This window comes from Pleurodeles waltl, chromosome 11 (genome assembly GCF_031143425.1).
Source record: "Pleurodeles waltl isolate 20211129_DDA chromosome 11, aPleWal1.hap1.20221129, whole genome shotgun sequence".
Lineage (NCBI taxonomy): Eukaryota > Metazoa > Chordata > Amphibia > Caudata > Salamandridae > Pleurodeles > Pleurodeles waltl.
In genome coordinates this window covers 776,267,950-776,294,813 of record NC_090450.1, presented here as the reverse complement: position 1 = coordinate 776,294,813, position 26,864 = coordinate 776,267,950, and the positions used below count along the sequence as shown (strand labels likewise).

Below are 26,864 nucleotides of genomic sequence, written 5' to 3'. Positions count from 1 at the left end.
CCGGGGTGCTTACATACTCTGAGGAATCTGAATATGATATCCATCTACAGGAACTTCCAGGGCACCGTTTGACATCTCATGAGGGATGGACTTACCAACAAATGGTGGTAGACGACACTCACACACACCAAAAAAAGAAAAAGATAAATGAAGACAGAAAAAGAACAAACTACGATTCCGAACCCAACCACTAGATGGTGAAATAGATGTGCAGCATGTGAATACAGAAAAAGATTGATGCTGCAAAAATGAATCTTCTAGAAATATGTTGCTAGCTGCCCGAACAATGAAATAAACCATGAATGGTTCCTGCTGCAGTTTTCAGTTAATGCACATTTCACTGAACTATTTTAATAAACTTGGGGTTACACAATGTCTCCACAATTAAGGCATTAAAGCACTGAGCTATTTTGCCTAGAGTACACATCTGTGGCCTAGAATAAGTGCTCTGGAGCAGACACAGTAACCTGTAAGCTATTTGTTAAGGATTCTAACATAGCCAGAATACACACAGAAGTGACTCCAGCAAGTGCATTAATGCAGGGTGACAAGGAATCCTGGAATTTTTCACGTGATTTTCAGAGTTGGTTGACTGAACACAGAGGAAAGTAAGTTTCATGTGTTCCAATACAGAATTAGTTAGCAGCCATTATGAGAGAGAAACTTAATAAACATCAAAAATAATGTGTGTAAAAGTTAATTTGAAGCACTGTAGGAAGTTGACTCTGTATATACTATCTCAAAGTGAGAGATAGTGTACATAGAGTCCAAGGGTTCCTCTTAGAGGTTGATAGTGGCAAAATTAGATAATACCAATCGTCTATTTTGTGGTACTGTGGTGGAGCAGTAGGCTTATCAGAGGGTAGTGTTAAGCATTTGTTGAACACACACAGGCAATAAATGAGAACACACACTCAAAGACCTAACTCCAAGCAAATAGGTTTTTATATAGAAAAATATTATTTTCTTAATTTATGTTATAACCACAAGATTCAGAATTTAGATAAGTACATAAATTGTAAGGTACTTCACACAGGTAAGTATGCAACTTTGAATTAAAACAGTAATGTACACAGTTTTGGCATAAATGGCAATAAGGTATTTTAATAGTGGACACTGCAAAAATCAACATTTCCTGGGGGAGGTAAGTATTGGTTAGTTTCTCAGGTAAGTAAAGCACTTACAAGTTCAGTCTCCTGGGCATAGGCAGCCCACCGTTGGGGGTTCAAGTTAACCCCAAACACCCATCTTCAGCAACACAGGGCCAGTCAGTTGCAGAGGTCAAAGTAGGGCCCACATAGCATAGGTGCCTATGGAGAACAGGGGTGCTCCAGTTCCAGTCCGCTAGCAGGTAAGTACCTGAGTCCTCGGGGAGCAGACCAGCGGGGTTTTGTAGAGCACTGGGACACACACACACAGGCACACAAAATACACCCTCAGCGGCACAGGGGCGGCCAGGTGCAGTGTGCAAAGTAGGTGTCAGGTTTTGCGTTTAAAGCAATGGAGGGACCCGGGGGTCACTCTAGCAATGCAGGCAGGGCACAGGGGGGCTTCTCGGGTCAGCCACCGACTGGGCTAGGATGAGGACTGTCTGCTGGGCACTCCTGCACTGGTAGGTGGTTCCTCTCGGTCCTGGGGGCTGTGGGTGCAGTGCTTGGTCCAGGCGTCGGGTTCCTTTGTACCAGGCAGTCGCGATCAGGGGGAGTCTCTGGATTCTCTCTGCAGGCATCGCTGTGGAGGTGCAGGGAGGTCGACTCAGGGTGTCCACGTCATTGGAGTTGCCTGGGAGTCCTCTCTGAGGTGTTGATTCTCCTGAACTCGAGCTGGGGGCACTGGGTGTAGAGTGTGAAGACTCAAGCTTCCGGAGTGAGGCTAGAGTCTCTTTAAAGTTGGTTTATTGTTGCTGTTTGTCCTCGGGATGTTCTTCGTCCTTTAGGTGCAGGTCAGTCCTCTGAGTCCTCAGAGGTCGCTGGTCCCGAAGGATGCATCGCTGTGCAGGTTCTTTGAGTCTGGAGACAGGCCGGGAGGGCTGGGACCAAGTCAGTTGTCGTCTCTGTCGTCTCTGCGGGGCTTTCAGGTCAGCAGTCCCTCTTCTTTCTTCAGGTATGCGGAAATCTGATTTTCTGGGTTCAGGGTCGCCCCTAAATACTCAATTTAGGGGTGTGTTTAGGTCTGGGGGGCATTCGCCAATGGCTACTGACCTGGAGGGTGGCTACACCCTCTTTGTGCCTCCTCCCTGAGGGAAGGGGGGCACATCCCTATTCCGATTGGGGGAATCCTCCAAAACAAGATGGAGGAATTCTTAAGGCAGAGGTCACCTCAGCTCAGGACACCTTATGGGCTGTCCTGACTGGTGGGTGACTCCTCCTTGTTTTTCTCATTATCTCCTCCAGACTTCCTGCCAAAAGTGGGGGCTGTGTCCGAAGGGGCGAGCATCTCCACTAGCTGGAGTGCCCTCAGGAGCTGTAACAACAGGCTTGAGCCTTTGAGGCTCACCGCCAGGTGTTACAGTTCCAGCAGGGCGAGGTGAGAAGCACCTCCACCCAGTGCAGGCTTTGTTCCTGGCCACAGAGTGACAAAGGCACTCACCCCATGTGGCCAGAAGCCCATCTGGTTGTGGCAGATTGGCAGGAACTGGTCAGCCTAACACTATGAATTGGACTGGTATACAGAGGACATCTCTAAGAAGCCCTCTGTGTGTATTTTCCAATAAATCCCACCCTGGCATCAGTGTGGATTTATTATGCTGAGAACTTCCAAACGTCCCAGAATTCAGTGTAGCCATTATGGAACTGTGGAGTTTGTGTTTGACAGACTCCCAGACCATATACTCTTTATGGCTACCCTGCACTTACAATGTCTAAGATTGGGCTTAGACACTGTAGGGGCATAGTGCTCATGCAACTATACCCTCACCTGTGGTATAGTGCACCCTGCCTTAGGGCTGTAAGGCCTGCTAGAGGGGTGACTTACCTATGCCGCAGGCAGTGGGTTGTGGTCATGGCACTCTGAGGGGAGTGCCATGTTGACTTAGTCATTTTCTCCCCACCAGCACACACAAGCATGTGCTGAGTGAGGGGTCCCCAGGGTGGCATAATACACGCTGCAGCCCTTAGAAACCTTCCCTGGCCACAGGGCCCTAGGTACCAGGAGTACCAGTATACAAGGGACTTATCTGTGTGCATGGGCTGTGCCAGTTGTGGAAACAAAGGTACATTTTAGGGAAAGAACACTGGTGCTGGGGCCTGGTTAGCAGGGTCCCAGCACACTTTCAATCATAACTAGCATCAACTAAAGGCAAAAAGTTAGGGGGTAAACATGCCATGGGAGGCATTTTCCTACAATTACCTACTAATACATTTTTGTTTGTTTTCTATGTTGGTGGGGGCTGCGAACTTAGTAAATCTGTGCTCATGAATCAATTAAAAAATGTAGCCCTATCTGTTTGTGGAATGCTCCTATTTTTGCTTTTTAAAACCTGTTCCTCATACATTAACCACCCAGTTATACAGCACCAGTAACTCTCATCACGTTCGATGCTCCAGAAAACCACTCCAGTCCTTGCAGGACTACAAGTCCCAGAAAGCAAAGAAACAAGCATTTGCAATGCAATGGGTCTCACATTTGCTTGAGTTAGAGCTATTGGCATTGTGTATTCATAACTGGACTTCTCTTGCCAACTAAATTGGTCAACCCTGCCTCATAATTTGGTCTTTTGTGGCCACATAATTCCAGTGGCCCTGCATATAACTAAAGCACTTCCATTTACCTTTTTCCTCTATCTCCAGCCAAAAATGAAAATGTTGCCATTTAGCATCCTAATTTAAATCTGCCATGCTAATTCCTATAGAATACCATTTTCACCACTTCACCATCAGAGTTGCTGTCTGGCTAACAAACTCCCCACCCCTCCCAAAAAAAACACACAAAACAGCCACAAGTGATGGGCATGGTTAAAAGCCCACAGATTGATAACAACAGGTCGGAATGCGTTTGAGCAATTGACCTAAAAACGAACCTTTGCAATTATTAAATGACGCATCAAGCAGTTGTACCAAGTTATGCTGTGAGTCTGCACAGGTATTAGCCTGGCATTGGTTAATAAAAGCAAGTACAATCACTCAAAAGTACCTAATTTCTGTATGCTTCCATTTTTACAAATAAATGACAGTAAAACACAGTGGGGCAGATTTAAGAAAAGCGGCGCTGCACCCAGTGCAGCGCCATTTTTCTTGCACCCCTTAGAGCCCCCCCTACCGCCACAATGTGTGCGCCGTATTTAAAATACAGTGCACTCTGGCGCAGGGTAGGGTGATATAGTGTTAACATTTTTGACTCTATTGATGTACTGTTCAGGGTTAGCTCCAAAATATTGCAGCTAACCCTGAACAGTACATAGGGCCCCATTGAAACCAATGGTGTGCCCCCTTTTAACAGCTGCTCTGAGCAGGCGTTAAAAGTAGCCACAAAAAATCACGCAGTGGAATCTCTTAGATTCCACTGTGTCATTTTTGCTGTCCCCCTAACGGGGGAACGCCACTCTTGCATACATTATGCATGCTGCATGCATAATGCGGCACAAAGTGTTAAACTTTGTAAATATTGCGAAGCGATTTTTGAAGCCTACCGCCACATTAGTGTAAAAACAATTACACTAATGTGGCGCTAGAGCTTCATAAATCTGGGCCAATTGTTTTCTGTTTGTAATCATGTACAAAAATCAGTAGTTAGGATATTTGAACGTCTCCTTTGGAAGTTGTTTACCAGAGCGTCCAATAGTGCGAACATGGAAACTTCGGCTCATATTTATACTTTTTTAGCGCCGCATTTGCGTCGTTTTTTGACGCAAAATCGGCGCAAACTTACAAGGATTTTGTAAGTTTGCGCCGCTTTTTCGTCAAAAAACGACGCAAATGCGGCGCTAAAAAGTATAAATATGGGCGTTCGACTCTCTTCTCGTCGGAGTGCAGACCACTTGTATTACATATAGGTCCTACGCAAGCATCCACTAGCAATTCCAAACGGAAAACACCATTAATTTAAAAATAATCTCTGATGTATATACCGGCGTTCTGGATATTTACAAACAAGTCCCTTTCCTTTGACCCGATGTGAGAAGGTGTACCTAATCTGCTTACAAAAAATAAAGAAACATTAAACATTAAAGATTGTAAGGGCAAAATATGTAAGCGCCGTGGATTTCACGTTAAAATTGTAAACATTAGTGTGTGTGTGTATATATATATATATTTATATATATATAGAGAGAGAGAGAGAGAGAAGGAAATAGTATATTTAGTTATTTTAATCCTCTGCTGCCATCTAGTGATCAACGTAAGCATTGCTCAGTACTGCAGGCAGCTACTCGAATTTAATATACTGCTGACCTGTGTAAAACAGGAGGAACTGTCTCGGTGCGATTTAAGAGGAGGGGATTCATTAGAAAGACACGAGAAACGTTACAGAGGTTCTGCAGAGTTGTATCTTTGCCAGTGCGTTAGAGGGCTAGTGAATCTAACATGTTTTTCTAACAACCATTACAGCAAACCCAATTGAAACAAGCTGAAGCATTTCAGCTCTCCTGGTGCCATGGAGCGAGAAGGAAAGAAAAAGGAAAACAATGAGATGTAACCGGCACTCATGCAAAGCACTCCAATATCAGATCGAGTTCACGCTGTATCAAACTTTAAAGCGCCATAGAGTACGAAGGGGAGTGACAAAATAAACAAGCATCTGCAATGTAGTGGGAATCGCTTTTTCTCTAGAGTTATCCTTTTTGCTCTAGAGTTATTAGCGTTGTAAACTGCTAACCAGACTTTTCTTGCCACATAAACTGAAAATGAAAAGTAAAACAGTTTCACATAAGCGAGCCGACTGCTGCCATGAGCGTGAAGCAGACACACAAAAGGAAACAAAAGTTCACTTGCAGTCAAACGTATCGCCAAAAGTGCAATTATCCATATAACCGGCAAAAATGCAAGTATTCATGTAATCGGCAAAAGTGTGATTATCCATGTAACAGGGTCAATGTCATGCAAAGCCCACGAGAACTGCCAGACGAAATCGCGCTGCCTAAGAACAAAAAGAAAAAGCAGTCCAGAATCATCCTGAAAACACGGAGCCTCGTATGTTTTCAGTAAGTGGCTGGTGCGCATGAGGAGGGCTAAACATCGGAAAAGGCATGACGTATGCATGCCTTTCACTAATGAAATCAAGCAAATTTTAAAAGGCAAGCCCACAAACCAACCAAACTAGTGGGCGTGACATGGGCGTGGTTAAAATCCCACCGAGAGATTACAATAGGGACAGAGCGCTTTGTGCGCTCAACCCTAAAATGTAGTTCACCACACAAAAGCACATCAGCAAGGGTGAAATTATCCATGTAACAGGGTCAGGCTGCAAGGTAGTGACAAAATCGCCACAAGGCAGGACAAACTAAAGCACTTACCAATGACATTAAGGGAATTTGCATGGCAAGCCCAAGAACAAATGAAAGTGATGGGCGTCAGGTGGGCGTGGTTAGACCCCACAAATAGATTATAACACGCTCAACCTAAAAACCTGCAGAGCTGCAGCTAGCCACACATGGATCTGAGAAATGTGTCAGACCCTTGATGAAATGCTATTGTAGCAAGCGATCATTTATATAATTTCTGGCTAAACATGTACCGTTATCTAGGAGGAATCATAATCTTCTAAACTGCACTGAGATTGTTACAGCTGTGGCATCACCACACAGCCCCCTGACTCACTGTCAAATATTGTACAGATAGATGGGTGGCAAGCTGCGAGAAGGCCTGTCAAGAACCTGGCTGCACAGTGCTCTACAGATTCAGAATCTAACAGAAAATACCTGATTAAAGCTAAAAGCGTGTAGGATCTATATCTGTTTTCAGGTCTCGCCTAGGCAGCACATGCGCTGATACTTCGAGATATGCTGTTTCTACTGTGTGGGCTTTTGGCACGCCCCTTGCTTTTCATTAGTGCCTTTGTGTGTGTTTCTAAATCTGGTTCTTTTGTGAGGTGAATCGGTCACATTTGTCCCTTCTTTTGAAGTTTGGTTCATGCCCATGGTGACTGGCCCTCTTACGTGTCTTTCTCCTGAGACTTTTATGTCACTTGCGCCTGAATATTTTTTTTGTTTGCATAGCCTAGGGATTTTGGATTGTTATACACAAAAGCACTCACAGCCGTCTTCAAGCAATCTCCACTGTTCCCTCCGTGTCCCAACGACAACGGCTTCCCATCCTCCTCCTACGCCAACAAACTTTAGCAAATGCAGGAAAGCAGTGATGTTCTCTTGTTGTTCTCCTCGTAAGTTGGCAGTCTGTTTGCAGCACAGTTTCTGTCAGGCACATCTTTATTAACATTAAACCAAGGATTGGTTTTGAACTAATAGCTCGTATTCTCACAGATGCGGTGGATGGGTGCTCCTGCTCACCAAATGAAGTATACATTACCAGCTTTTGTGGTATTCGGCCTGCGCCTTTTACGATGATGGAATCATGGTATCCTTTACTTTGTTCCACAGATGCCAGCCTTCAAACCATGAATCATTGTCATGTGCCAAAATACTCTTTCACGAATAGTGCAATGATGTGTCCTAAACAGTTTTTTTTAATCTCTACAAGTACTGCTCTTTAAGGTTGCCTGCACATCCATCAGAAAGATGATTATACGTGTTTATCCACATTACAGTTAAATCGCATCATGCCAGAGGGCTACTTGGAATGGGAGTGCAAAGAGCAGGAGATTTGAAGGCTGAATCGCAGTAGAAGAATATGGAATTCCTTATAGGGTTACGTTTAAAAAAAATGTTATAAGATAGAAAAGAACACCGATGAATAGTTGTGTAAGCGGCGGGCTCCATTCCTACAAATGTACAGAACAACCCACACTTTCCACTTTTATATACCATAGTTTAGTCCATTTCTTACTTGGTTTCCAGCTCGGATGCCATTAAAAGTGCAGTGTATGGCTCTGTCTGGCATACTTTGACATATAACAATCCAGCATTTGTAAAGCACAGTAAATCATCCATGAGGGTCTCAAGATGCTTAATCGTAGGCACAGAAGATTTAGGGGCATATTTATACTCCGTTTGCGCCGGAATTGCGTCGTTTTTTTTTACGCAATTTCGACGCAAAACGAACTCCATATTTATACTTTGGCGTTAGACGCGTCTAGCGCCAAAGTCCATGGAGTTAGCGTCATTTTTTAGCGTGGACACCTACTTTGCGTTAATTATATGCAAGGTAGGCTTTCCCATCTAAAAAATCGACTCCGAGGCATGTGCGTCGGATTTATACTCCCGGGCAAAATTCATGCCCGGGAGTGGGCGGGTCAAAAAAAAATGACGTACGCCGCTTTTGCGCCTTTATTTAGCGCCTGTAAAAGGCAGGCATTAAGGGACCTGTGGGCTCTGAAGGAGCCCAGAGGTTCCCTCCCATGCCCCCAGGGACACCCCCTGTCACCCTTGACCACCCCAGGAGGACACCCAAGGCTGGAGGGACCCATCCCAGGGACATTAAGGTAAGTTCAGGTAAGTGTTTTTTTTAATTATTTTTTGTGGCATAGGGGGGCCTGATTTGTGCCCCCCTACATGCCACTATGCCCAATGACCATGCCCAGGGGACATAAGTCCCCTGGGCATGGCCATTGGGCAAGGGGGCATGACTCCTGTCTTTGCTAAGACAGGAGTCATTTCTATGGGGGTTGGAGTGGAAAAAAATGGCGCAAATCGGGTTGAGGCAAAAAAATTGCCTCAACCTGACTTGCCCCATTTCTTGACGCCCAAGCCCCATATCCCCCTACGCCGGCGCTGCCTGGTGTACATGGTTTTTTTTAACGCACACCAGATGGCGCCGGCGGCTAACGCCGGCTAACGTCATTCAATAAATACAGCGCCCGCATGGCGCTTCAGAATGGCGTTAGCCGGCGCTAATTTTTTTGACGCAAAACTGCGTTAACGCAGTTTTGCGTCAAAAAGTATAAATATGGGCCTTAGTGATTTGCTCAGAATCACAGAATGTGGAACCAACGCCGACACTCAAACCTGGCTCCCACAGCTTTGAAGTTAGGTGCCCAGGCCGTTACGCCACACTCTCTGATATATATGGGTCCATACATGAAGGAACACACAGCTCAAGTTCAACAAATGCTAGTTATTGTCTTTCTCTGACTCTGAATAATTAATACTCTATCAGTCATGTCACTTCTTTTTTCTAAAGTAGGTTTTATTTTTTTCAGTTAAGGGCAATCTGACAGAAACATTTCTGGTCTTTTGTGAGCATCCCGTTTCTAAAAATCCTTTCTGCATAGTTCTTGGTTCCCATGTGTTTCTCTGACTGGTAACTTTCATCTCCTTCACTGGGTGGTGAATGTGCAGGTACCTTCCACGAACTCTGAAATCGAATGAGAAGGTTCTTACCAGTAGCATCACGTCTGAAGCTTGACCACTGCATCACCAGATGCTTCACAAGCTTCTGCCCTCTGGATTTTCTTTAGATTTAAGAACCAAACTGGGGCTTCAAGAGACTGACACAGACCCTGGTGTCCTTAAAGAGAATCCCAGAATTCACCTTTATTTGACTCCATCTTCAGATATTTGGTTCCTCTCTGATAAATCGTTAACAGACTCCCACCTAAAAAGGTCATCTATTAAAAATATTTTAGATGTATTTTATAAACAACATATGTAAGGCAGTGTGTATCTCCGCACGCACCAGTGGGTCCTCTACTTTTCTTATCCCCTTCATAGCACTACTTTCTAAGAAGGGGAGGGCATCATTGAGCCCTCACTCAAGCAGCCTGAGAGGTGGGGGCTGTCACTGGGCTGTTCTGCATAATTAGAAATATTTAAATGGTTGTTTATGGCTCCTTTCATATTTTCAGAATCTAATCTCCAAGAAGCTCATAAGTATGACATTTTACAATAGAAGAATAGAAGGGGGAGTGTTGGAGAGGAGAGATGGATAGGAGAATGAAGGGACAAATGGAAAAAAGTCTGGCTGAAGGATGATAAAGAGTGAAAAGGAGGGAGAGAAGGAAGAATGGTTAAAAAGAGAACCATAGCGAGATGGAAGAGGAAGAAGGCAGAATGAAAGGATGGAAAGTAGAAAGGAAGGAAAACAAGAAGGAAATAGGATGAATGATGGAGAGAAAGAAGGACAAAAGACTGAAGGAGGGATGGAGAAAGGGAAGGTAGGAAATGTAAGAGTTTCAGAATTCCCTAAGGGGAGAAATCTCCTGAGCTACTGCCGGTTCTCTTGCCTCATCTGCCCGTTTAGAGCTCTTTGGGACATGATTTAAGGTGGGAGGTGGTTTATTTTTCTGGCTACTCCCTTGGTAAATAGTGGTTAATTATGCTGTTGTTGGTCCAAGAAACAGCATAGGAAAAATATTATTTTGTATTTTTTTCCTACTTTCAGTGCAATGGATTCCTAACGAATCCTGCCATCTTGTGGTTGTAGCTGCTAAGACTCCTCACTGTGTCTATGAGGATTCATGGCTCCCTATTTCATACTGGCTTCCTTTGTAAGACACACACTTTTTAGTTCTCAGTCTACCAGACACTAAAGACAATTTGGGGACATTCAGAAAGCTGACCTGAGACTGCATTCTGCCGTTGCTTGCCATTGGTTTATTGGTTTGTAACTCACATTTTCTTGATTTCCATTTGCTGGTTTTATTTGTTTTAGGCTGTCCAGCTTGAGTTCTTACCTTCACCGGTCTTTGCCCCCGCCGCCGGCATGGCGGTCCGAACTGCTGGGGTTCATAATGACCCCCTATATGTCTGGGCAAATGTATGGCCATTTCAACTGAAAATGTATTGTCTGTAATGGCGGTGTGCTATCACACCATGAATACTCCACTCTACTGTGCACCCCTCCACTTTACAGCGCTCCACGCCACTGCAGTCTGCAGCTTGCCACTCTACGTCACTGCACACTATGCGACTTCACATTACACCTTTCACCTCTAAACTGTACCACTCTACTCTATGCTAGTGCACTCTATGCGACTCTACACCACTGCACTCTTTACCACTGCACTCTACAGCACTCTACTCTACACCACTGCACTCTTTGCCACTGCACTATACACTACTCTAGTCTAGACCACACCAATCTACTCTGCACAGCTCCACTCTACACCACTGAATTCTACACCACTCTGTAATACTGCATTCTACACCACTGCACTCTATGCCAATACGCTCTACACCCATGCACTTCACTCCATGACACTCAACTCTATGCCCCTGTACTCTATGCCAATCAACTGCACACCACTCAAATCTACTCTGCACCATTGCACCCTGTGCCACTCTATGCAACTGCACTCTACCCTGCACCACTCCACTCTACGGCACTTCACTCTATTGTGAAACAATCTACTCTAAACCACTGCTCTCTATGCCACCGTGCCCCACTCTGTGCCACTCCACTCATTGCCACTGCACTCTATGGCACTCTACTCCTAATCACTGCAGTCTATGCCAATGCACTCTACACCACTGCACTATAATACTGAACTTTATTATTATTATGAGTGATTTGTAAAGCACATGGCTACCTAAAAAAGATTTCCCAGTGCAGAAGGAGTTCAACCCTACAAGCCATCAAAGAAGGACCATATTTAGCAGAATTCTGAATGTTGAAACAGCCATGTTTTTAAAGGTTTATGAAACATAGAGAGTGATTGGCACACCCTCAATCTATGAAGGAGATCATCCCAAAGACTCGGACAAAGGAGAAGGAAATCTCAACAAATTTGGCAAGATTTCCTGATTCTAGGAATTATGGCCAACCTAGATTCACTGGAGTGCAATGAGCGAGCAGGGATTTATGGAGACACAAATGTTCTAAGGTAGAAAGATCCTGAGTTTGAAAGGCATTTGTGCATGTAGCATAAAGCCTTAAAATGCACCAGCACTCAATGAGTAGCCAATGAATCATCCAAAGCATAGTGGCTGTGGAATTCAGTTTAGGAGGGTGGAGCAGAAGCCAGGCAGCAGCATTTTGAACAATCTGGAGGCATTTAAGTGGAGTTGTCCCACCCCCTGATATACCACATTCCCGTAGTTCAGTCTGGAAATAACCAAGGCCTGGACCATATTTCTCTGAGCCACAGTGGGGAGACATTATAGCATTTTTCTAAGCCATTTCAAAATTCCAAAGCAAGAGGTAGTGGCCTTATTTATTTGATGACTCCCAGTGAGTTTGTCATCAAGCCACATTCCTAGGTTTTTTATGACTGACATTGGCCTAGGAGGACTGCCCATAGTTGCAGGCCACAAGTGAGAGTCCAAAAGAATAGCCAGATTCTCCCCGAACAGGACCTTGGATTTATCACCATTTAATTTTAGGGAGTTGGTACACATACATGCTGACACTTGATGAAGATATGAGTTGAGAGCATGCACACTGTGATCATCCTTAGCTGATAGAGATGCAACAATTTGTGTATCATCCACATAGGGGAAAAGTGTGAGTCCACAATTCTCGACTACATCTGCCAAAGGCCTAATATACAGATTGAAAAGCAATGGACTCAAAGTCGATCCTGGGGCACACCAGAGACAAGTGGGAGAGATTTTGATCTGTGCTGGTACCTATGTACCTGGAAGGTGAATTCATGCAGAAAAGATCTTAACCAGGCTAGGGAGTGTTCTGGGATTCACCGTATCAAATGCTGCACTGAGATCTAAAATAATCAGTGCAGCAGCTCCTCCATTATTCAATAGATATCTTAGTAAATCGAGAATAGCTGTGACCTGCATGGAAACCAGATCTAGAGGGGCAGAGAAGTCTATTACCTTCTGTGAATTCTGCAAATTGTTGAGTCACATGTTTGTCTAACATCGTGGAAAAGGTGGCAGCAAGGAAATAGACCTGTAGTTAGACCAAATGAAAGGATCCAAATTGGGGTTTTTTCAGTAATGGAGTGACTAAAGCCGTCTTCCAGGTTTTAGAAACAATGCCTTCCAAGAAGGATAGATTCAATTAGTGGATGATGTGCTCCAGCACACAGCCCACATGTTTTCCCAGAACTGCAGGGGGACACAGGTCCAGAGGGGATCCTGATTTGATAGAGGCATGAGTGGAATTAAAAGAAGACAAATCTAAAAGCTGAAACTCCTCCAATCTTTTATTTAAGGGGGAGGGCAGTAAACCTTAGCGAAGGCAGCCTGAATGTCTACCACTTTTATTCTAGGAAGAACACCTCTATAGCCTCACATAGGGATTCTGAGATAGGAGTGACTGGTACAATCCCAATAGGGTCTGAGAGAGTTTTGACTACCTGAAGAAGAGTTTTAGGGCAGTTTTGAGTTGCAACAATTTTGTTTATGTAAAACAAAGCCTTGGCATTACAACACATTTTAATGAGATTTTAAGGCAGTTTCGTAGGTTTCTTCATTTTCATTATTATACATTTTGTGCCACTCCCTCTCAAGGTGTTTACATACAAAGAGTCATTGTACTACGGTGCAGGAGGAAGGACTCTGCAATACTTTTTGATGGAGATGGGAATTTTGGCATCCAGTGTCGATCTTAGCAAAAGGTCAATTGTAGGTGTATCTAACTCTACAGAATTTCACAATTAAGGAGAATTGTCTTCCAATGTTGTATGCCAGGAGGAAGTGTCCAGTTTAGACAAATTTATACTATAGGAAACTGAAAGATTCTTACCAGACAATGGACTTTTATTTGTCACAATCGAAAAAGGGACAGCGTAATGATCAGCCCGTACTATTGGGAGAGGGGAATTGAAATGAAGATTCTGTAAGTTAGTAAATACCGGATCAAGCAAATGGCTAGGTTTATATGTGGGTGAATTATTGAGTAACTGAATGTGCACAGCCTTAAAATCTTCAAGCAAGGAAGTAGTAACAATGCAAGAATTGTCCTCAAGATGAATGTGTAAGTCTCCCAAAATAGTAACATTAGTGTATTTAAAAACAGCGGGCGAAAGGGATTTAACAATGTTAGCACATCACTTATTAAAAGTCTGCGGTGGCCGATAGATTAATGCATCAGACAATGTGAACTTCGTCGATAATGTAAGTGAAAAGATCAAGGCTTCACAGTCTGCAACATTACGTTTTTCAGTTTGACATGAAAATCTCTGTTTAAAGATAATTACAATGCCTCTACCCTTTCTGTCTAGGTGATCCATATGTAAGATTCAGTCAGTGCACTCTACGCCACTGCTCTCTATGCCACTCAAATTCACTGTACACCACTGCACTCTGACACTCTACTCTGCAACACTGAACTAACTCTCCGCCACTGAACTTTTTATCACTCTACTCTGCACTGCTCAACTTTACACAACTTCACTGCACTCTATGCCCCTGCACTCTATATCACTGTACTCTACTCTGCACCGCTCTATGCTACTATACTCTGTACCACTCTATGCCACTGCCCTCTATGCCACTCCACTCTAGTCTGCACTCTATGCCACTACACTTTATGCCACTCAACTCTATTCTGTGCCACTAAGCTTGGCATCACTCCACTCTACGCCACCCTGCACCACTTTATGCCACTCTACTGCTTGCCCCTGCACTCTACGCTACTGCAATCTATGGAACTGCACTCCATGCCACTATACTCTGCACCACTGCACTCTGTGCCACTCTACTTTGCACCACTCCATTCTGTGCCACTGCACTATGCACCACTGTAATCCACTCACTGCATTCTACGACTCTGCATTGTATGCCACTGAATTCAATGCCACTGCATTCAACGCCACTATACTCCTCAACACTCTACATCAATACACTCCACACCATCCACTCCACTCTATGCCACTCCAGTATATGACACTCTGCACGACTCCACAATATGTCAGTCCAATATACAAAACTCTCTGCCACTACATTCCACAACTTTCTACTCCACTCTTTGCCATTCCACTCTATCACACTTCATGCCACTCTCCTGTCGCCACTAACTTTTAGCCATGGTGAACATCAGTCACGCCGGAGTACAACATGGCTAAAACACATTGACAAAGCCAATAGCTCTTGTACAGACGAGACCTATTGGGTTTGCCAATGCTTGTTTCATACATAGTGACGGCTGCAGGAGTGTACCCCGAGTTCTGACTGGGCACTTCTGTGACTATTGCTCCCTGTGAAGTTATCCAGGCATGTAACAAAGGCAGGTAGATTAAATCACCTGACCAATGCCTACATATCACACAAACTTCGGAGACTTCCATCCTCAGTCACAACAGCGATTTCACATGAGGACGATGACCTACCCCACTGTCAATGGATTGATAGAAAGCTGTTACGGGACTCTAAGAAATATTTGGTGGGTATTCCCTCCCATACACCCACCTTGAAGCTACGCCTCTGACAGTGATGTCAGTGATCCATTTTGAAGTGTGTTCTCTGCCTTGCCTATATGGTGTATTTTGATCACACTTGCCCAGCTGACATTCGGGATGGTTGTATATTTCATGCTTCCTTATTCTTCCACTTTCACCAATGGTAGGGCAGAGTTTGTGCTTTCCTCCTGCTGCCTGGCTCAAAGGTGGATATTTTATGTCCCGCTGTCTTATCCATTGATTGGGGGGGTGGGAGTAATTAAATCTGTTTCAAATACCCACTAAAGTTAGGGGAATGGACTGCTGCCAGTAAATGGAAACAATCCTGACTGGGGCGATTGTTGGCTATTCAGAGCCTCGTTCTCTCTCAATAAAATAGCATTGACAAAGCCAATATGTCTTGCCTATGCAAGAGCTATTAGTTTTGGCCATGTGTGGCTCTGTTCAGCATGGCTAAACGTTAGTGGCATGGAGTGGGATTGTGTGGGGTAGATTCTAGTGGGGTAGATAAGAGTAGAGTGGAATAGGGCATATTGAGGTAGAGTGGGGTGGGGTAGATTGGGGTAAAGTGGAGTGACATAGGCCCATATTTATACTTTTTTAGCACCGCCTTTGCGCTGCTTTTTGATGCAAAAGCAGCGCAAACTAACAAAATACAATTGTATTTTGTTAGTTTGCGCCGCTTTTGCATCAAAAAGGGGCACAAAGGCGGTGCTAAACAAGTATAAATATGGGCCATAGAGTGGGGTGGATTGGAAAGGGTTGGAGTTGGGTAGATTGGCATGGTAGCTTGGAGTGGGGTATATTGAACTGGGGTAGACTGGGGAGAATTGGGGAGGAGTTGGGTAGTCTGGGCTGGAGTGGGGTAGATTAGAGTGGAGTATATTGGGGTAGTTTGGAGTGTGGTAGATTGAAGTAGGGTTGATTGGTAGAGTGGAGTGGGATATATTGAGTGAGACTGCAGCAGAATGGGGTAGATTGGAGAACACTAGGGTGGAGTGGAGTAGGGTAGACTGGAGTGTGATAGATTGGAGTATAGTGGAGTGTGGTAGGCTGGGTGGATTATAGTAGGATAGACTAGAATGGAGTGAGGATAGATTGGAGTAGTTTGGGTGGGTAGATTGGGGTAGATTGGAATGGAGTGGAATGGAATTGATTGGGAAGTGGGGTAGATTGGAGTGGTGTGGGGCAGATTGCAATAGGGTGTGGTAGATTGGGGTAGACTGGGGTAGAGTAGGCTAGATTGACGTGGGGCGGTGGGGTAGATTGCACTTGGGTGGATTAGGGTGAGTAGGGTAGATTGGGGTGGAGTGCTGTAGATTGGAGTGGAGTGGCGTAGATTGGAGAGGGGTAGATTCGAGTAGAGAGGAGTGGCATATATTTGAGTACATAAGGAAAGAGTGGAGTGCAGTGGATTGGGGTAGACTGCAGAGGAGTGGAGTAGATTGGGGTGAAGTGAGGTAGACTGGAGTGAAGCAGATCAACATATACTGAGGTAGATTAGGGTGGAGTGGCGTAGAGTGGATTGGGTAGATTGGGTGGATTATAGCAGGGTAGATTGCAGTGAAGGGGTGGATTGCAGTGGAGAGGACAGATTGGAGTGGGATGGATAGGACTGGGGTATTTCGGAGAGGGGTAGATTGGAGTGGGGTAGACAGAAGTGGAGTATATTTGAGTGGATTTGGGTAGAGTAGTCTGGGGTAGGTTGGGATGGAGTGAGGTAGATTAGAATGGGGTGGAGTGGGGTAGATTGGAGTTGTGTTGATTGGGTTAGAGTGGGGTAGGTTACTGTAGAATGGGGTAGTTTGGAATGGAGTGGAGTAAGTGGTGTGGAGGGGCATAGAGTGGAGTTGTATGTTGTAGAGTGAGTGGCGTAGATTGGAGTGGCATGGAGTCAACTGGCGTAGCATGTTGTACAGTGTCTTAAAATAGAGAAGTGCAGAGTGGAGTGTCATGTCATAGAGTGGAGTGGAATAACGTAGAATGGAGCAGCGTGGCATAGAGTGGAAGGGCACAGAATGAAGTGGCATGGCGTAGTGTGGAGTATGCCTGATGTGGTAGTGCACTGCTGTAGGAAAGTACCATCTTGCCTGGCATGTTACCCCCATATTTCACTGTATTTATGTTGTTTTAGTTGTATGTGTCACTGGGACCCTGCCAGCCAGGGCCCCAGTGCTCATAAGTGTGCCTTGTATGTGTTACCTGTGTTATGACTAACTGTCTCACTGAGTCTCTGCTATCCAGAACCTCAGTGGTTATGCTCTCTCATTTTCTTTCCAAATTGTCACTAACAGGCTATTGACCAATTTCACCAATTTACATTGGCATACTGGAACCCCTTATAATTCCCTAGTATATGGTACTGAGGTACCCAGGGTATTGGGGTTCCAGGAGATCCCTATGGGCTGCAGCATTTCTTGTGCCACCCATAGGGAGATCTGACAATTCTTACACAGGCCTGCCAGTGCAGCCTGAGTGAAATAACGTCCACGTTATTTCACAGCCATTTTACACTGCACTTAAGTAACTTATAAGTCACCTATATGTCTAACCTTTACCTGGTAAAGGTTGGGTGCTAAGTTATTTAGTGTGTGGGCACCCTGGCACTAGCCAAGGTGCTCCCACATTGTTCAGGGCAAATTCCCCGGACTTTGTGAGTGTGGGGACACCATTACACGCGTGCACTATACATATGTCACGACATATGTATGGCGTCACAATGGTAACTCCGAACATGGCCATGTAACATGTCTAGGATCATAGAATTGTCACCCCAATGCCATTCTGGCATTGGGGAGACCATTCCATGATCCCCCGAGTCTCTAGCTCAGACCCGGGTACTGCCAAACTACCTTTCCCAGGGTTTCACTGCAGCTGCTGCCAACCCCTCAGACAGGTTTCTGCCCTCCTGGGGTCCAGCCAGGCCTGGCCCAGGAAGGCAGAACAAAGGAATTCCTCAGAGAGAGGGTGTTACACACTCTCCCTTTGGAAAAAGGTGTCAGGGCTGGGAGGAGTAGCCTCCCCCAGCCTCTGGAAATGCTTTGATGGGCACAGATGGTGCCCATCTCTGCATACGCCAGTCTGCACCGGTTCAGGGATCCCTCAGCCCTGCTCTGGCGCGAAACTGGACAAAGGAAAGGGGAGTGACCACTCCCCTGACCTGCACCTCCCCTGGGAGGTGCCCAGAGCTCCTCCAGTGTGCTCCAGACCTCTGCCATCTTGGAAACAGAGGTGCTGCTGGCACACTGGACTGCTCTGAGTGGCCAGTGCCAGCAGGTGACGTCAGAGACTCCTTCTGATAGGCTCCTTCAGGTGTTGCTAGCCTATCCTCTCTCCTAAGTAGCCAAACCTCCTTTTCTGGCTATTTAGGGTCTCTGCTTTGGGGAATTCCTTAGATAACGAATGCAAGAGCTCATCAGAGTTCCTCTGCATCTCTCTCTTCACCTTCTGCCAAGAAATCGACTGCTGACCGTGCTGGAAGCCTGCAAAACTGCAACAAAGTAGCAACGACGACTACTGCGACCTTGTAACGCTGATCCTGCCACCTTCTCGACTGTTTTCCTGGTGGTGCATGCTGTGGGGGTAGTCTGCCTCCTCTCTGCACTAGAAGCTCCGAAGATATCTCCCGTGGGTCGACGGAATCTTCCCCCTGCAACCGCAGGCACCAAAGAACTGCATCACTGGTCCTCTGGGTCTCCTCTCAGCACGACAGCTGCTGCCAACCCCTCAGACAGGTTTCTGCCCTCCTGGGGTCCAGCCAGGCCTGGCCCAGGAAGGCAGAACAAAGGAATTCCTCAGAGAGAGGGTGTTACACACTCTCCCTTTGGAAAAAGGTGTCAGGGCTGGGAGGAGTAGCCTCCCCCAGCCTCTGGAAATGCTTTGATGGGCACAGATGGTGCCCATCTCTGCATAAGCCAGTCTGCACCGGTTCAGGGATCCCTCAGCCCTGCTCTGGCGCGAAACTGGACAAAGGAAAGGGGAGTGACCACTCCCCTGACCTGCACCTCCCCTGGGAGGTGCCCAGAGCTCCTCCAGTGTGCTCCAGACCTCTGCCATCTTGGAAACAGAGGTGCTGCTGGCACACTGGACTGCTCTGAGTGGCCAGTGCCAGCAGGTGACGTCAGAGACTCCTTCTGATAGGCTCCTTCAGGTGTTGCTAGCCTATCCTCTCTCCTAAGTAGCCAAACCTCCTTTTCTGGCTATTTAGGGTCTCTGCTTTGGGGAATTCCTTAGATAACGAATGCAAGAGCTCATCAGAGTTCCTCTGCATCTCTCTCTTCACCTTCTGCCAAGAAATCGACTGCTGACCATGCTGGAAGCCTGCAAAACTGCAACAAAGTAGCAACGACGACTACTGCGACCTTGTAACGCTGATCCTGCCACCTTCTCGACTGTTTTCCTGGTGGTGCATGCTGTGGGGGTAGTCTGCCTCCTCTCTGCACTAGAAGCTCCGAAGATATCTCCCGTGGGTCGACGGAATCTTCCCCCTGCAACCGCAGGCACCAAAGAACTGCATCACTGGTCCTCTGGGTCTCCTCTCAGCACGACAGCTGCTGCCAACCCCTCAGACAGGTTTCTGCCCTCCTGGGGTCCAGCCAGGCCTGGCCCAGGAAGGCAGAACAAAGGAATTCCTCAGAGAGAGGGTGTTACACACTCTCCCTTTGGAAAAAGGTGTCAGGGCTGGGAGGAGTAGCCTCCCCCAGCCTCTGGAAATGCTTTGATGGGCACAGATGGTGCCCATCTCTGCATAAGCCAGTCTGCACCGGTTCAGGGATCCCTCAGCCCTGCTCTGGCGCGAAACTGGACAAAGGAAAGGGGAGTGACCACTCCCCTGACCTGCACCTCCCCTGGGAGGTGCCCAGAGCTCCTCCAGTGTGCTCCAGATCTCTGCCATCTTGGAAACAGAGGTGCTGCTGGCACACTGGACTGCTCTGAGTGGCCAGTGCCAGCAGGTGACGTCAGAGACTCCTTCTGATAGGCTCCTTCAGGTGTTGCTAGCCTATCCTCTCTCCTAAGTAGCCAAACCTCCTTTTCTGGCTATTTAGGGTCTCTGCTTTGGGGAATTCCTTAGATAACGAATGCAAGAGCTCATCAGAGTTCCTCTGCATCTCTCTCTTCACCTTCTGCCAAGAAATCGACTGCTGACCGTGCTGGAAGCCTGCAAAACTGCAACAAAGTAGCAACGACGACTACTGTGACCTTGTAACGCTGATCCTGCCACCTTCTCGACTGTTTTCCTGGTGGTGCATGCTGTGGGGGTAGTCTGCCTCCTCTCTGCACTAGAAGCTCCGAAGATATCTCCCGTGGGTCGACGGAATCTTCCCCCTGCAACCGCAGGCACCAAAGAACTGCATCACTGGTCCTCTGGGTCTCCTCTCAGCACGACGAGCGAGGTCCCTTGAACTCAGCAACTCTGTCCAAGTGACTCACACAGTCCAGTGACTCTTCAGTCCAAGTTTGGTGGAGGTAAGACCTTGCCTCCCCATGCTAGACTGCATTGCTGGGAACTGCCTTTTTTGCAGCTACTCCGGCTTCTGTGCAATCTCTGAGGAGTTCCTTTGTGCACAGCCAAGCCTGGGTCCCCGGCACTCTAACCTGCATTGCACAACCTCCTGAGTTGTGCTCCGGCGTCGTGGGACTCTCTTGTGCAACTTCGGGTGAGCACCAATTCACTCCACTTTGTAGTGCCTGTTCCAGCACTTCTGCGGGTGCTGCTTGCTTCTGAGTGCACTCTTTGTCTTGCTGGACGCCCCCTCTGTCTCCTCGCGCAATTGGTGACATCCTGGTCCCTCCTGGGCCACAGCAGCATCCAAAAACCCTAACCGCGACCCTTGCAGCTAGCAAGGCTTGTTTGTGGTCTTTCTGCGGGAAAACACTTCTGCACGACTCTTCACGACGTGGGACATCCATCCTCCAAAGGGGAAGTTCCTAGCCCTTGTCGTTCTTGCAGAATCCTCAGCTTCTACCATCCAGTGGCAGCTTCTTTGCACCCACAGCTGGCATTTCCTGGGCATCTGCCCACTCCCGACTTGATCGTGACTTTTGGACTTGGTCCCCTTGTTCCACAGGTACTCTTGTCTGGAAATCCATCGTTGTTGCATTGCTTTTGCTGGTCTTTCCTGCAGAAATTCCCCTATCACGACTTCTGTGCTCTTTGGGGAACTTAGGTGCACTTCGCACCCACTTTTCAGGGTCTTGGGGTGGGCTATTTTTCTAACCCTCACTGTTTCCTTACAGTCCCAGCGACCCTCTACAAGGTCACATAGGTTTGGGGTCCATTCGTGGTTCGCATTCCACTTCTAGAGTATATGGTTTGTGTTGCCCCTATCCCTATGTGCCCCCATTGCATTCTATTGTGACTATACATTGTTTGCACTGTTTTCTATTGCTATTACTGCATATTTTGGTATTGTGTACATATATCTTGTGTATATTTGCTATCCTCATACTGAGGGTACTCACTGAGATACTTTGGCATATTGTCATAAAAATAAAGTACCTTTATTTTTAGTATATCTGTGTATTGTGTTTTCTTATGATATTGTGCATATGACACTAGTGGTACTGTAGGAGCTACACTCGTCTCCTAGTTCAGCCTAAGCTGCTCTGCTAAGCTACCTTTTCTATCAGCCTAAGCTGCTAGACACCCCTCTACACTAATAACGGATACCTGGGCCTGGTGCAAGGTGTAAGTACCCCTTGGTACTCACTACAAGCCAGTCCAGCCTCCTACAACTGCCATTACAGACAACATATTTTCAATTGAAATTGCCACTATATTTGCACCAAAATATGGTTTTACTGTGCATAAATGAAAAAGTGTGCAAATGTCATCACTTAGTGTATTGATGGGTCTTGATTATATACAAATATTTGTTTTCACCACCTTCAGAATTACAAAAATACTGTGCCTTGTACTAATTCTAATATATTCTTAAACATCAGCGCAGTAGTTGTGTGCTAGGAAAAAAAAAAAAACATCCTAAACCTGCTCCTCTCACATGGCTACTCAGCAGGATTGTCACATAAATTCTCTGACCTTGAAGTAAGAGAAAGAAAAGTAAACACCAAGCTCCCTCGGTAGACACAGCCTTACATTTTACCTCCCTCTTTGAATGGACAGCAAATGTGACAAGATAAGAACAAGATTTAAAGACCTGTTTACAGAAAGCAAGTTCGTGGAATAATGCAGTAAACAAGGTTTGGGGAAGGAAGGGGGGTAAACTGAAGCTGAACATCCTAAAACAAGAAAAGCCAGCAAATAGAAAGCTAAAAAATGAGAGATACAAACCACAAAGCCAATGGTCAGCAATGGTCAGACTGTATTCCAGGGAAGCTTTCAGAATGTCCCCAAGACAATGTTAGCCAACCGGACAGCTGAGCTGTCTGATAGGCTTCGACTTAATGAGGATAAACCAGGTCTCTGACAGGTCACCCAGAATCACTGTTGACAGCCACCCTGCACCTCCTAGACACACATTTGATCCGCCAAGTAAAATGGAACAGATCCCAGCTGCCCACCCCAGTTTGTAGGTCTGCCTACATACAGTTGTAATGTCTAGCAGTTTCTCATGTCATTCCAAAAGAAACACACAGAGGGCACACAAAAAATACAGAAATTGCTTTAGGATGAGCTCTCTTCAGTCACTGACTAGTTTTATTGACCCCGGTTCAAGCATTAGTTTTCTGACTGCTTATGTTTAGGTATTAGCCCACACTATTTCATGCATATCTTCAATTTTGAACTGGTGATGGAGTACATCCTTTTCTCTTTTTTGCATTTGGTGTTGGTAGCATGATTTATTTTTGTTAAGAAAACCGTGTGGTTTCTTGAGTGCATTAGGTACTTTGACACAGTGTTTGTTTTTTCTTGATTTCTACTGCAATGCTTGTTTTTTCTTGATTTCTGCTACAAAGACAGTGCTGACAGCACCTGTCAGCAGTGATGTTCATGCTCAATGCAGAGCAGGTCATTCTCACTGATGGCACCCCCTCTCATAGGCCTTGCTCATCAGTCCCTTTTATAAATCACATCACATATGTGTCATGAGTGCAACAAGAGCCTCCCCTTTCAGAACTGACTGCAGTCTGCACCTCCTCAAATGCTGCCAGTTCTGCACCCAGAGCTTCCCATATTTTGCGACTCAACCTGCTCTTTTCCCAAAATTCCATCCTGGCCGTACTCTGCCTGTTACCTTTGCCAGGGAGCCAGCTCTTTCAAATACACAGCCTGCCTCACCAGGAAATTATACAAAACTGGCATTTAGCTATATTTCACTGCTGACACTTTCTTCTGTTATTGCAGCTGCTGTAGTTCTTTCTTACGCTTTAATTACAAAAGCTTGTAAGCAGGGCCACAAAATAATCTCAATACATAAGCTCATAGTGTGATGGAGTGTAGCTCAGCGTACAATGACCCAGAGGAATCTTCCCTGTACTTCGGTTAATAATGGGATTTGACCTTTGCAATGTAGTATTAAATGACTGAATTTGCATTTATCATCTAAGCTCTTGTAAATATAGCTGGAGACACATTATAGTTTTTTTACCTGGAATGATAGCGTCACGACGGATGTCATACAGCATTCCAAGTGCAAGGGGGCGCCCCAGAGTTAATCTCTCTATTGTTTTGTCAGAAGCCATTCTTTCACTCAGAGGGCACAATCTGAAATTAAAAGCAGAAATTTGGATGACATTTCCTCATATTTTCACATATAACAGTGATCAATAGTGCCGTTAGTTAGTGGGAAAAGGTTAATTGACCTCTATGGAAGCAACAATACTTCCCAGAATTTGAGATATCTAAAAGGTCAGTAGGGTTGAGGCTGAGTTGCTCAAATGTGTGGGAGGCCACTTTGACATGTGACTCATTGTATCCTATTAATATGGACCATTTCATGTAGGATAGTCTCAGGTGGGGATTTTACTTTGCCCAAGGCATGCTGTTGGGTAAGCCTGTTCATATACCAGACATAAGAATGAAACAGTATGTGTAATCAAACTTTTCCAGGAAGAGGTTGGTTACTAAGGCTCTTCTGAATTGTTGGTGACATTCCCTAGGATATGGCTGGGGCCAATAATGTTCATTGGGATATGGGCTTGAAAAGGTATATAAAACCTAGAATTATCGTTATTAGATTAGACCAGAATCAGATTGGCGGTACTTGGTAATTCTTCTGAAAGTGATTGCCAGATTCTGTACATCTTGGAATCAAGCATAATGGTTATGATGGGGATGGAGCAACAAAGAATTGATTTGGCTCCAACGTGAGGTGAAAGAAATGCCCTACAATTATTGACATCATCTTCAAATAGGGATGATCCACCGCTCTAATTTACATATAACAGAGCTCCCAATCCCAGAAGGTTCAACCCAAATGTCACAGGCTTCAAGGAGGTCTGGAAAGTACTACGTGAATAGCATCACAATTCAACACAATACAATAGTCAAAGTCAACAGTATCTTAAAGTTGGATACATCAAAGATATCTGTGTGTCTGGGGCAGAGATATCAAACCAAAAAGCTTTCACACACTTAGAAATTTCAGGACCAGTAAATAACTCTACAACCATACAAAGCAGTAGTTCAAAGTTCTTACCTGGATAAGAGCAGATGCTGCTCCAGAAGCATAAATTACAGTTGAGCTGATATACCTAAGGGGCTATTGATACATTGGTCCCTTTGCCTAATTACTCTGCAGCTTGAAAATCAAAGACAAAGGGGTTGCTCAATGTGCCTGAGCTCTTGCACAAACATTAAAGCTCATAAGCCTCCACGAGAAACAAGAAACAAGTGCCACAAAGCATTATGCTGTTAGATGGCAAATTGCACACTGAGCAGAGTCTTTACTTCTTGCATGTCCAGTGTACTAGGGCTGTATGTTGCAGAGCTAGTTACAGGGGTTATTAGACAAGAGTTCATGGCATGAGGGAAATCGAGAAACTGGTTTAGTCAATATTCAGGATATTGAAAGATGGATTGATACCTTGCAGCTGTCAGTTATGGAGTCACCAAACTATAGGGTTCTCTGTCTCCATAATAGCTGACAATGGCTGATGGTGGCGACACCTATGAGTATTGGGACACTCATTTGGGTCTGTGGCACTAACTGGAAACAAGTAGAGTATCTGTGATCAGTGCTAGGATGCATCCTCACTTTTAGACTATGAAATCTCCAGTACTGTACAATTTAGGATGGGGGTGCAAATAGTTATGTAATTAGGGCAACCACCCTGAAACTATAAACACAGTTGAGCAGCATGGGGTGCGTTCATTAAAGGACATGTTGACCCTTTGCCAAAGTCTATGAAGGATGCGTGGCATTGGGGTATCCCCAACACATTTATTTCTTCAGTTAATCCTTTATACCCCTTTTGTGATATAGATTGTGATCTCATTAGCAGGATTGTCCAAAACATGCTTATAGCTCCTTTGCAGTCTCTGGCACAAGGCATAGCTGAAGTGTTTCTCCAGGTACATAGGACTGTCCTAGCCGTCAGTGGGTCAGCAAGCCAACGTTCCAGTCTGATTAGATTCCTTCTGTGAGGTGGTGTAGCAGAGAACCTCCAAAGTTAATACAACCTATTAGCTTCAGGTGACTAGTATACATGGCAAACTGGGGTCATTGGCAGGGTGACAGGGCAAAAAACATGTGTGCCATGTCCAAAAACCATAACTTCATCCTACCTGTAGAGATCATATATTCCCAGAAATTGTCAAAAGACAGTTGATGTATGGAAGAGGTTCAGGGCAGACACTCTCAGCAGGGTCTCTCTATAGTTAGACAATGCACAGGGCAAAAGGAGTAGAAGGATAAGCAGTGGTCACTTTGTATTAAAGCTGGAAGAACTCATTTATTCCAAGTGTGGCGATGATGTTCATCAGTCCATCTGTGGAGTCAGCAGCTAATGCAGTCAAAACAGTAGTTCATTACTTTGTTCAATGCAGTTCTGTTCTGTTAGTAGGTAGATCTGCATTCTCCTAAACCTGCTAGAAAAGAAATATAATTGCTTTGTGGACATATATCGAGCCATCATGCTAAGGAGCATAAAGACAAACTTATGGGGAGCCTCCATTTTGATGTCTAGCCATCCTGTCCTCACACAGGTTATCATTTACACAAGACACAAACTCCCAGTCAGGTACACTATATTTCTACTACACAACACATCTACATATGTATTGGTGTGGACCTATTTCTTACAAGTTATTGGTGCAATAGGTAGGTACAGGCTAGAAAAGCATACCAAGCAATGGTGCAAAAATTTTCAGTTAAAGGAATTTATTCTTTGAATGTGTTCCACATAGAAAGATGATACATAGGTTAATTTTGATGAGATAAATCTGCAGATAAAAAGTTTTACTGTGCTTGTAATGTTTCTATGAACACATAGAGCAAATTCAATATGTAAAGCATTAATCATATTTAATGCAAAATATGGTTTTGCATTTCACATTATGTATGGAATCTTCATCAGTTATTGAGAATAGAACCCTGGCATTGTACAGTATTCAT

The 26,864-nt window shown here is 45.2% G+C and overlaps 1 protein-coding gene across 1 annotated transcript in view; it reads right to left on the bottom strand.

The window, feature by feature from the left end:
- LOC138265144 (verrucotoxin subunit beta-like) overlaps positions 1-26,864 on the bottom strand; it is a 145,946-nt gene that overhangs the window by 103,739 nt on the left and 15,343 nt on the right. Inside the window, exon 3 of the mRNA XM_069212689.1 lies at positions 23,898-24,013. Coding sequence (XP_069068790.1) covers positions 23,898-24,013 — 116 coding nt within the window. The remainder of the gene's footprint in view (positions 1-23,897; positions 24,014-26,864) is intronic.